General features: G+C 44.5%; 1 protein-coding gene across 1 annotated transcript in view; it reads right to left on the reverse strand.

The window, feature by feature from the left end:
* Positions 1 to 888: 888 nt before the first annotated feature.
* The window catches only part of ST6GALNAC1 (ST6 N-acetylgalactosaminide alpha-2,6-sialyltransferase 1), a 31,513-nt gene continuing 19,391 nt past the window's right edge, over positions 889 to 13,010 (reverse strand). Inside the window, exons 6-9 of the mRNA XM_072111963.1 lie at positions 10,703 to 10,806; positions 8,345 to 8,434; positions 6,945 to 7,044; positions 889 to 1,846 (exon numbers count right to left, since the gene is read on the reverse strand). Of these exons, the coding sequence (XP_071968064.1) occupies positions 1,667 to 1,846; positions 6,945 to 7,044; positions 8,345 to 8,434; positions 10,703 to 10,806 (474 nt within the window). The 3' untranslated portion in view covers positions 889 to 1,666. The remainder of the gene's footprint in view (positions 1,847 to 6,944; positions 7,045 to 8,344; positions 8,435 to 10,702; positions 10,807 to 13,010) is intronic.

A 13,010-nucleotide genomic window follows, 5' to 3' on the forward strand; every position in this document is an offset into this window, starting at 1 on the left:
TATATAGCCAACGAGCACCCAGTAGTATACAGCCAGCCCTCTTTAGTTTATAGCCAACCAGCCCCTCTAGTATACAGCCATCCCCGTGTCGTATACAGCCAGCCAGCCCTCTTTAGTATACAGCCAGCCCCCAGTGTGCCCAGTACTTAAAAAAATTAAACTTACATACTCACCTTCCGGCGCCACCCATGCTCGGAGCGGCTCCCCAATGCTCGGCATGGCTCCTCTTCTGTTTTCTCTGCGATGCTCCAGTCCCCATGACTCCACTTCTGTTTTCTGTCTGCTGTAACAGCCTGCAGAGCCGCGGTCATGCACTCTGCCGGCCGGCACACACACACACAATGATGCGGCCGCTGATGATGTCATCGTATGCGCCGGCCGGCAGAGTGCATGGCCATGTCTCTGCCGGCTGTTACAGCAGAGAGAAAACAAAAAAGGAGCCGCGGGGACTGGAGCATTGCGGAGAAGACAGCCTCCCTCATGTCTCTGGTGTGTTCCTCCACTATAGGCCACTTGTTTTTAAACATGTATCCCTCCCTTCCTTTTAATCATGAGAACTAATAAAATGTATATATGTGAATATTTTACCATCAACATAGACAAAGGTTCTTTACTGTAAGAGCAGTGAGACTATGGAACTCTCTGCCGCAGGAGGTTGTTATGGCGGACTCTATGTACATGTTCAAGAGAGGCCTGGATGCCTTTCTGGAGAGAAAAAATATAAGGGGTTATGGGGATAAAACATTTATTTAATTCTTAAAGGTTGGACTTGATGGACTTGCGTCTTTTTCCGGCCTTATATACTATGATACTATGATATTTATATATATAAGTCTAGCGTTGGATAACGTAGGATATAGATGTTCTTTTCAGTGCAAAGACAGAAAACTGGTGCAAACGCTTTAATAATTGTGGCCCTTTGTATTGAAACTCTGTGACCATATATAGAAAGAACATTGAACTAGGAGGACCCATTCCCGATCACCGTTGACTGGTTTGCCCACAGCCAATAATTCACGTTTTTTTTTTTAGAAACCCCAAAAAGTTAGGCTTTGTAATGAAGTGTTACGGATGAATATGGTTGTTATACGCTGCCTGGATGTTAAACTTGAAAGAAAGGGGACAACGTGAAAGGAAACCAGTTTATCCATGTCACAACGGGACTCGGGAAACGAGAGATTCCTTTCAACCCAGAAAGAATAGTTTTCGTTGTATCACCTAGCAACCCCCGAGAAGCCATGGTCCTCCATATAAAGCATGGGGAGAGGAGGAGGGGCAGAAAAAGAGGAGAAAAGAATGACACCCCTGTAAAAAAAAAAACGAGTTAACACCTTAATTTCCAAAATCACCATTACTTTTCCATTGACTTAAATGAAACCTACCATAAGGAATCTAAGTAGATCTGATTGTAGATTCCTCTTCCGCTAATCTGTAATTTAATAATCCTGGAACCTAATTTAACTTTATAACTTCATATGTAAATGAACTGAAGAGGCTACTGAGGCGTGTACCAACCTAAAAGTAGATTCCTCATGGTAGGTTTCCTTTCATTTAAAATAGAAATGTTTTAATTTTTTGGTCTCAAACAGAGTATGAAAAACAAGAAATAAATTAAAAGTATATACAAAAAATTGTTTAAAAAAAAGTCATCTAGAGAGATCCACTACTAAAGTCCTTTAGCCCGCATGTAAAGTTTGATGATGTTTTTCTCATGTAGAAGAGCCCATAAGTCTTTCTCCAAAAGAAAATCATGGTTTACATAAAAAACCAGGTTGGTCTTGGTCTTGTCATAATAATGATCGGCGTAGTTCTTGAAATCCTCTGTCATAAAACCATAGGCGCTGACCTAGGGGTAAAGAAAGAGATATTAAAAAAAACAATGCAACTTCATCCACAAAGCTCTACATAACACTGCACCTCCCCATCGCTCTTCCCTAATTTCAATCTATCGCCCAACCCGTGCTCTTCGATCTGCCAGTGATGTTAGATTAATCTCTACCTTAATTTGAACCTCTTAGGCACGTCTCCAGGACTTCTCCCGAGCTGCACCAATTCTCTGGAATGCCCTTCACTGGACTATCAGACTAATACCCACCCTCCAAAGTTTCAAACTCCTCTTCAAGGAAACCAACCACTCCAAAAACACAAAATATTAGAAATAATTACCTCTACTCCTCGTAATCTCGGGATCACGCTTCTTGCATTATGTCACCTCGCTCTCACATGATCCCAATATGTTATTAGGTTATTTTATAGGTTATTTCGTGCTTTTGGAATGTTAATTTCCCTTAAAGGCTCTTTAGGCAGCTTATCCCAATCACTAACTGCACAATATTTCAACTCTCTCTTTACTAATCCATCTTGTGTCTTCTTTCCATCTGTTATCTGGCAACAACCAGATAGATATCAAGCTCCAGGCTTCTCTGCAGTCCCATTGAGCTTGTATTGTGTATACAAGATGGCGGCTGATGGCTGGTTCAAGCAGTTGGTTCAATGGATGGACCATTATACAAGCTTTGTCACCCCCTCATCCTCATAGACAGTAAGCTCTTGTGTCACTCCTCATCCTCATAAACTGTAAGCTCTTGTGTCTCCCCCTCCTCCTCATAGACTGTAAGCTCTTGTGTCACCCCCTCATCCTCATACACTGTAAGCTCTTGTGTCACCCCCTCATCCTCATACACTGTAAGCTCTTGTGTCCCCCCCACCTTATTCTCACAGACTGTAAGCTCTTGTATCACCCCCAACTTATTCTCATAGACTGTAAGCTCTTGTGTCACCCCCTTCATCCTCATAGACTGTAAGCTTTTGTGTCACCACTTCATCCTGATAGACTGTAAGCTCTTGTGTCACCCCCTTCATCCTCATAGACTGTAAGCTCTTGTGTCGCCCCTCATCCTCATAGACTGTAAGCTCTTGTGTCATCCCCTCATCCTCATAGACTGTAAGCTCTTGTGTCCTCCCTCATCCTCATAGACTGTAAGCTCTTGTGTCACCCCCTCATCCTCATAGACTGTAAGCTCTTGTGTCACCCCCTCATCCTCATAGACTGTAAGCTCTTGTGTCACCCCCTCATCCTCATAGACTGTAAGCTCTTGTGTCATCCCCTTCATCCTCATAGACTGTAAGCTCTTGTGTCACCACCTCATCCTCATAGACTGTAAGCTCTTGTGTCCCCCTCTCATCCTCATAGACTCTAATCTCTTGTGTCGCCCCTCATCCTCATAGACTGTAAGCTCTTGTGTCACCCTCTCATCCTCATAGACTGTAAACTCTTGTGTCAACCCTCATCCTCATAGACTGTAAGCTCTTGTGTCACCCCCTCATCCTCATAGACTGTAAGCTCTTGTGTCACCCCCTCATCCTCATAGACAGTAAGCTCTAGTGTTACCCCCTCATCCTCATAGACTGTAAGCTCTTGTGTCATCCCCTTCATCCTCATAGACTGTAAGCTCTTGTGTCCCCTTCTCATCATCATAGACTGTAAGCTCTTGTGTCACCACCTCATCCTCATAGACTGTAAGCTCTTGTGTCCCCCTCTCATCCTCATAGACTCTAATCTCTTGTGTCGCCCCTCATCCTCATAGACTGTAAGCTCTTGTGTCACCCTCTCATCCTCATAGACTGTAAACTCTTGTGTCGCCCCTCATCCTCATAGACTGTAAGCTCTTGTGTCACCCCCTCATCCTCATAGACTGTAAGCTCTTGTGTCACCCCCTCATCCTCATAGACTGTAAGCTCTTGAGTCACCTCCTCATCCTCATAGACCGTAAGCTCTTGTGTCATCCCCTTCATCCTCATAGACTGTAAGCTCTTGTGTCCCCCTTTCATCCTCATAGACTCTAAGCTCTTGTGTCGCCCCTCATCCTCATAGACTGTAAGCTCTTGTGTCATTCCCTTCATCCTCATAGACTGTAAGCTCTTGTGTCACCCCCTCATCCTCATAGACTGTAAGCTCGTGTCAGCCCCTCATCCTCATAGACTGTAAGCTCTTGTGTCACCCCCTCATCCTCATAGACAGTAAGCTCTAGTGTTACCCCCTCATCCTCATAGACTGTAAGCTCTTGTGTCATCCCCTTCATCCCCATAGACTGTAAGCTCTTGTGTCCCCCTCTCATCATCATAGACTGTAAGCTCTTGTGTCAGCCCCTCATCCTCATAGACTGTAAGCTCTTGTGTCACCCCCTCATCCTCATAGACAGTAAGCTCTAGTGTTACCCCCTCATCCTCATAGACTGTAAGCTCTTGTGTCATCCCCTTCATCCCCATAGACTGTAAGCTCTTGTGTCCCCCTCTCATCATCATAGACTGTAAGCTCTTGTGTCGCCCCTCATCCTCATAGACTGTAAGCTCTTGTGATCAGGGCCCCCACTCCTACTGTTCCATATGGCTGCCTGAACTCTGTAATGTAATATTATATTTGTATATGTCCCCTATAATTTGTAAAGCGCTACAGAATATGATGGCGCTATGTAAATAAAGATTATTATTATTAATGCATTGATACCAATACTGAATGTTGTTATGGGGCACATTAATGTAATGGGATATTAAGGGGAATATTGCAGATTCTTGTTGCACTTTCCATGAAAAACATATTAGGATGTCGTAGACTTGACTAGTCTAGTCTTTATGGGTTCCTTGTGGGTTTACTCAATTGTAGAAGCCTGTGTGTGCCTGTTTCTTTTGCATTCTTCCGCACCTCAACACCTTCCATTCAGTCAGCTGAATGGATGGGGAGCACACAGGCTACTGCAGCTGCCCTGCCCCCCCCCCCCCCTCCCTTGTACTCACCACATGGTGCTGGCAGTGAGCCAGGTAATGTGAAATAAAGTTGCATAAAGTACTGAAATTATTCAGAATTCTGACAAAAGATTTTTTTTTTAAATCAACATAGCATAGGCTACTGGAATCTTTCAGCAGCTGAAAAGGATACTCCTGGAGAGAGATTCGCTACCACCAGGATGAAGGATTGTACACCAAGTACACTTACATACCCGTGTGTGCCCCCCTTCAGCAGGATCCACCCATCTTTTAGCTCTTTCTGCCATGGTTCTTGCAAAAAAAGGCTTCAAAAAATATACAAATGAGTCTGAGATGATGATGGATCCATAGCTGTTAATTGAGCCTGGAGACCTTCAGGTTATTTTGCATAATTTTTATAGCCTTTTGCTTTTAAAAAAAAAGGGCATAAATGTCAGGCACCAGGGGTAGTGGACCCACTGGACCACCTCAAACGCTGACATAAGCTGACACCTGGGAGTGGTACCCGGTTTTCACCAGAGGCCGCTGCAAAGCGGGTTGGACATGCCACCAGGTCACTCCACAGGTGCAACTTTGTCCGCGGTTGTGGCAAAGGCGTAGTACAGAATCAGACAGCACAGAATCAGTCAGGGACATAGCAGAAGGTCAATAATGTAACCAGGGTCACAACGGGTATTAGGAATATAATTCGGGCATCAGACAAGCTTTCTCTAAGGCTGTGAGGCATAAAGATTTGGCAGGGGACACAGAAACTGGAATTTAAACAGACCAGGCGGCCAGCCAGTGCCAAGTATCGGCTTGCTGCCCCTTTAAATCTCCGTAAGCCATAGCGTGTGCCCTAGTAGGAGGGGACGCACGCGCTGGACCCCCGGTGCCAGCAATGGTGTGGGGCAACACAGAGAAACACAGGTGCACCTGCGACCGGGACATGGGGCGCAGGAGCACCTGTAACAATAAGAAGCTAAAAGAAGAGAAGAGGGGGCACACAACAGTATATCAGGGTGCTTGCTTTACAATCCTGGTGGTTGATGTCCTTTAAAAACAAAACACAAGGACATATTCTGAAACATAATGTGGCTCATTTACTAGGGGCCAAAATCGCTCATTTTCGTTGGGTTTCCCAAAAAATACCAGTTTGCGCCATTTTGCGCTGAATTGCTTCGGGTTTTTGTCGCACGCGATCGGATAGTGTCGCATAGGCGCCGGGTTGCATATAACGGAAATCGGGGGCGTAGCCGTCGGAAAACCCGACACATTCTGAAAAACCGCAGGAAGAAGATGGTGAATTCCAACGGACCACGGCGCAGCAGTGACACCTAGTGGATATAGGATGCACAACCTTAGTGAATTCCGGTAAGCTCTGAATCAACGTCGGACAACGCGCCGTGGGATTGCGAATGGACCGGGTAAGTAAATGAGCCCCAATGTCTTAATCTAGTTCATTCTACAAAATCTAAGATCCAAATCAAATACCCATACATATCAGATTGATTTTGGTTGATCTTGGTTGGACTGGCTAATTATCTACTCTGTCTGGAGGCCTCTTGATTGCACCCCCTAGGGCATGCATCCGGGGAGATAGGGATCCTAGAAGATAAGCTTGAATAAAAGATGCCGAAGTTTGACCTAGTGTAAAAACCCTAAAAGGCAATATTCAACTGGCCCATAGTAGGTAAAAATTCCTTCCCATCAAATATGGCAGCTGGAATAAATCACTGAGATTAAGAGTGGAGCAAGATGATTTCAACATACCCAATGCTTCACGAATGTCAGGCTTTCTCCTCTTTTAGGACATGAGCATGCTTGAAGGAGAAGGGGTTGATAGCTGTGAATGGCCAGCACAACTCCTTTTTAACAAAAAGCCTTTAAAATAAGTTCTACAAAGTGGGAGTGTAGGGCCTAGAGCTCCTGAAGTAAAGTGCAGTACTGAAAAGTGTTCATTAGTGACTATTGTTCCCACTGACAAAAAGAAAACCACAGAGATATGAAAAGGTTACTCAAAGCTTTTAGCAAAGTTCAAGACCAACAGATGACGTTAATAATGACCGTTCATTTTAATAATTCCGGGGAACTCATTATTGTTCTGGTTATACAATTACTGACAAAGACAAAGTAATGGGAATATAAAGTGCCCAAAAGTCCTACCAAAATACTCCCCACCAGACCAGGATCACACTCACCGTATCACACAAGTGTAAGGCAGTAAGTAGAACCAGAGCTCCAGTGGTGGGCCTGTAATACCTCCAGCCTTTCCCATTAAGAGTATTGGACCTCAGGTACCTACAATACATTTGGAAAACACTCATAAACCCGATACTAGTTCTGTTATCACAAATATTGGGAGATGTAACATGTAAATACTTCACATTGAATAATTCTCACATTTTTGTAACCCATGGTATAAGATAGACTCAGTAGAGCTTAAAGAGGACTTTTCACCACCTCACACGTGTGTAGATTACACCGATTCAGGGGCACCTCTAGCCCCCACAATTACAGAGATATCAGTCACAGTATCTGACCATTATAATCCTCTCTACTGTCAGGGAGGAGCTGGGAGGAGGCGTGTGTTATGCTAATCTTCTCTGACATGTAGAAAATTATCATAAAACAAGCCCCTACCTCTGCTGCAGCTCCTCCTCTCTGACAGTGGAGAGGATTACAGGCAGTCCCCGGGTTATGTACAAGATAGGTTCTTTAGGTTTGTTCTCAAGTTGAATTTGTATGTAAGTTGGAACAGGTATATTTTATAATTGTAGCTCCAGACAAAAAAAAAATGTTTGTCCCTGTGACAAATGTATTTTTACATTTTTATGCTGTTATGGGAAGAAGGCTTATCAATAAAGCTTCAGTGCAGACACCTTACAGCTGGAAATTGCAGTCTGGGACTAAAGTAACATCCAGAGACTTCACCAGAGGTCACAGTGGGCAGAGAGGTCCGTCTGTAACTAGGGGTCATCTGTAAGTTGGGTGTCCTTAAGTCAGGGACTGCCTGTATAATGGTCAGATATTTTACTGATATCTCAACAACCGTGGAGGCTAGAAAGAAAATTCAAAGTGAATCTGTCTAGAAGCCTCAACAAGGATGAGGTGGTGAAAAGTCATCTTTATGCAGAGAGTCAGTCAACCACTAAGATATATACAGAACATGTACTATCCAGAATGATTAGTAAAATTAAGGCAATGAAGCTTACGTTAAGACGGCTAAATCTGATATCATAGGTCAATACAAAGATCTGTCCTGTGATCTATTAAGATGCAATATTGTGATGATAACAAGGAGGTACCTATAGGATACTGCAGCACTATAGAAAGGGGAAAGATCCCTGCTGAAGGAAACGGTCAGGGGTAAATCATTGATAAGGTACAAGATGGTCCTGGATGGTAGATCAGAAGAGCTAAAGCAGAAGTAATGTAATAGCTTAACTAGGTGGACTACCCAAAAAACATCAATATTATTCATATATTAAAGGTCAATACAGATATCTTTCCCATTATATTTATGTCCACTCCATGACTACACTGTATAAACAGGATTGATATAGGACCATGGTCATATTTTTAACACATCTCATCTTACCTGTTCTTTAGATACCGAGCAAAATCTGGATGTACAACTAACAACTTCTTAAAGTCAAAATTGTCCCCAAAGTCATCACGGGGACGCAGCCTAAAAAGAGATGACAGGCACAATGTGACTGTTTAGACTCAATAAGGAACTACTATGACCCTTCCAGACATTACACTAAGGCCCCCTTGTACACGGCATTGTGCTCCCCCAGACTAGATCCCAGACATAGGTGGAAAAGTGTCGTGTCGTGAGACACTTTGTGCTCTACGCATCATGACCACTATTAGACCTCTATGGGGACCGTGATCGGGACACAAATTATGTGGTTTGACCACGAGCTCCCATATAGTCATGTGCAAGGGGCCTAAGACTCTGTTTAACCCTGTTTTTCAGACATTATGTTAGGTTACTGTATATTTCCCTTAAAAACCATAAGTGTTCCCAACATAAATTGTGTGTAAAGTGATGGACCCATTGGGGCATATTTAGCATTGGGGCAGGCGGCTGCACAGCGTTTATTCTATGGCAGGCAGTAACAACCCACACCGCCCCCTCCCCATCACGCCCCTTCACGTCGCACTGGCGTGAAGGTGGCGGAGAGGGAAAAATAATCGCAAGTGCTAGCAATAGCACTGATGTTGCACAGACGCCCTGATAAATATGGCCCAATAATTCCAATTAGATGCCAATAAATTAATGAATTTCTTAGAAAATACAATGCTCAAAAAATAAAGAGAACACTAAAATACTATATCCTAGTTCTCAATGAATAAAATATTCCAGGTGCAATTCTTAATTCATTATATAGTGAAATGCACTGAGAACAATAAAAAACAGTCCATAGTATTAAAGGAAACCTACCACTTGTAGTGGCAGGTTTCCGATGGCAATACCGGGCACCAGCTCAGGGTGAGCTGGTGCCGGAGCTTACTTTAGTTAGTGTTTTAAACCGCGGTATCGCGGTTTAAAACACTTTTTAAACGTTATAGCCGGCGCAGGCAGGTACGCGCTCGGCGCTTACCGTGCGCGCGGCTACATAGGAAGTGAATGAGAGCCGCGCGCATGGTAAGCGCCGAGCGCGTACCTGCCTGCGCCGGCTATAGAGTTTAAAAAGTGTTTTAAACCGCGATACCGCGGTTTAAAACACTAACTAAAATAAGCTCCGGCACCAGCTCACCCTGAGCTGCTCCTCCTGTACCTCCTTGCACAGAGGAGGAGACGGGCCAGCTGCAGGGTTTGTGCCCTCCTACACCCCTCCCCCAGTGGTGTACGGTCCTGTGACTCTTGCTAATTGCCTGTTTCTACCTGTTGTCTGTTCCATTTGCACAACAGCAGAATAAATTTGTTCACAATCAGTGTTGATTCATAACTGGATAGGTGGATTTCTTGATTGACTTGGAGTTGCATGGTGTTATTTAAATGTTCCTTTTATGTTCTAGAGCAGTGTATAATTGAGACTTGATGTAAAGAAATGTCTACATTGCTCAAACCACAGTATTAAAACATTGTGACAAAATTAGAGAAGCCGTACTGAACTCAATGATTCAAGACTGCTCCAATTCAGAAGCTAAGAAGGTCCTTGAACATCTCCACTTCCTGTTTCCATGTTGACAAACAGTAAATGGCCAATTAGCCAATCAGAGGCCGTGTGCCAGTAAAGGAAGTAGATGCAAGAAGGGCTTGATAAGGATCTGGATGGAAGCAGAAGGGGTTCAGTCAGGCCCTCCGCCAGCACTGGGCATACCTGGGCAAGTGGCAGAACCCAGAACTCCTGGGAGGTTCCCCCATATGGCTGTATCTAATAAATCCATACGGAGTGAGGGGAGCTTATATAAAATAATCTTGAGGGGGCTGTTTGGTATGAGGAATATTTTAGGGAACAAGAGACTGTATTAGTCTTTTGTTCCCTTTTTAATGCCGCCACATGAGTTCACTGCAAAGGGGCCCACTGAGGCTTTGTGACCCAAGGGCCTACTGCAACCTGGAACCGACCCTGGGTTTAGTGATGCATTCATCTCTTTTTTAAAACTTTTTAAAATACTTTGAGTTTTCTAACCTTAAAATTTTGTGACATTTAGGGGACAAGGAGGGAGATATTCCAAATTCTTGTCCTCATTACATTTATGACACATGTTATTAGCATGAAGATGTTATCATACATGTGGTATAAGCACCAAGGTCTAGTTTCAGACTTAGCTAAATGAATGTGGGAAGCTGAAACTTCAGGTTTGGTAGGAAGCAGTAACTAAATCCATGAGAGTATAGGTGATAGGGAAGACATTCTATTGTACAGGGTCGGGGATGAATACAATGTTATATGGATGGCTAGTCCCACAGAAAGCATTTGATGGGTAACAAGCAATGTACCTGTACATCTCCAGAGTACCCTTGGCAAGCTCTTTGTTCTGCTGTAATGCTTTCAGCCACTCATAGTCTCTCTGTCCTTCGGTGAAAAGGATGTACTTTGTCTCCTGGGAAACCCACAAAGGAACGTGTTATTATCCAATCTACCTAATTGCCCTCATTAAGTATGTATTAGGGCAGGTGGTATTCCTAAGCAATGTGCCATTGACAGTAGCAGACTATGGGTTCCAATACATTTAGTGAAAAATTACTCAGAAGAGTTTCTTATGTTATCCTGAGTGTCAGAGAATTAGACGTTGTCCACGTTTTTTGGGTATCTCAAAGTCAGGGATGAGTTCACAGTTTTCATAGGGGTTGCCAGTCTTTAAAAAGGTAGTTGGAATACACAACCTACAACCCTAAACTGCAACCCCTTAACAACAGTATAAAAACAATGGGGGTCATTTACTAAGGGCCCGATTCGCGTTTTCCCGACGTGTTACCTGAATATTTCCGATTTGCGCCGATTGTACCTGAATTGCCCCGGGATTTTGGCGCACGCAATCGTATTGTGGCGCTCCGGCGCCAGCATGCGCGCAGCGGAAATGGGGGGGGGCGTGGCCGAGAGAAAACCCAACGGATTCGGAAAAACCGCCGCATTTAAAAAAAAAATTGTGTCGCGAAAATTTCACTCACCTTCATCCAGTGTATTTCGAGGCATTCCAGCGGACTTCAGCTTGGGCAGATTTAATTACCCGGCCCATTCGCGATCCAGCGGCGCGTTCTCTGCGGTGGATTCGGGTCCGGCCGGGTTTCACTAAGGTAGCTCCTCCGACGTCCACCAGGTGGCGCTGCTGCGCTGAAGTTCCCCGGAATGCACTGATCTTCACCAAGCCGGACCGAGTGAAGGTAAGCGCGAGTCCCGCGACACTTTTTTGTTTTAAAATGCAGCGGTTTTTCTGAATCCGTCGGTTTTTCGTTCGGCCATGCCCCCGATTTCCGTCGTGTGCATGCCAGCGCCGATTCGCCACAATCCGATCGCGTGCACCAAAATCCTGTGGCAATTCAGGGAAAATCGGCGCAAATCGGAAATATTCGGGTAACACGTCGGGAATACGCGAATCGGGCCCTTAGTAAATGACCCCCAATATATTAAATGAGACTGATTTTTACCTCTTGTACTACCAACTTCCAAGTGTGGTACCAATTTGTGATAGTAACAACCACGTTTGGTGAAACTCTGTTCCTCCTTCCTCTTTGGAGTACAATGTTAGTGCTGCATGTCCACCTCTACACTGGGTAATTCCTTTAAGTACAGTCTAACTATAGATTGAAGGACTACGCATGGAACCGGGCCTCTGCTTATCAAACTGTAACTACCAAGCATGGTTAGACTGGATGGGTGGATTAAAGGGATTGGCTCATAATCACTAGTAATTACCTCTACAAAAATGGGATTCATGTGTTCTGTGTCATGCAGCTGTGTATGTTCAGGATTGACAAAGAAAGCTGAGCGCTGTGGTCTGTGGACAGTTGATAAATTCTTTTCCTGAATAACCCCTTTGAGACGTATTTGACATAATGATAGCACTGTTTCCAATGTAAGTCCTAACCATCCTGGATTGAAGCGGGAGAGTACCGATTTTCGGGCTCTGTCCTGTTGTCCCACCTAACAGAAGGTATGTGATTGTTGATTATAGTGATAGTGGAAAGAGCCAGCAGCTCCCTGCACTATTACTGTGACTCTACTTCTGCTGTGTGTGTAGCAGAGCCGGCACGTGAAGACATCATGTAATTATGTCATCCCTGCCCCTGCCTTCTCTGCTACATACAGCAGAAGGAGATGAGAGAGGAGCTGCTGCTGGGGTATGGGGAAAGATGAGTATTTGTTTATTTTTTTAAAGTGGGTGCACAATAAGAGGGATAGCTGCTGTGGGGGGGGGGGCACAATAGGAGGTGGGCTGCTGTGTGAGGGCACAATAAGAAAGGGAACTGTTGTGGAGGCACAATAAGTGGGGGGGAGCTGCTGGAAGGGAAAAAGAAGAGGGGGTGCTGCTGAGGGGGGCAAAATGTAAGAAGGCTAATTGCTGTGGGGGCCAAAAAAAGAGGAGGGGTTGCTGGGGGAACTGCGGGGGGCATAATAAGTGGGGGAGCTGCTGTTGGGTGCACAATAAGAGGGGAATCTACTTGAGGGTGTGCTGCTGAAGGGTATAAAATACAAGGGGGAACTGTTTAGGGGTACAACATAAAAGAGAATGCTGTTGGGGGGCACAATGACAGTGGGACTGTTGGAGGGTACTAGGACTTCCCATTAAGACTTATTGCTTATAGG

This window comes from Engystomops pustulosus, chromosome 6 (assembly GCF_040894005.1).
Source record: "Engystomops pustulosus chromosome 6, aEngPut4.maternal, whole genome shotgun sequence".
Classification (NCBI taxonomy): domain Eukaryota; kingdom Metazoa; phylum Chordata; class Amphibia; order Anura; family Leptodactylidae; genus Engystomops; species Engystomops pustulosus.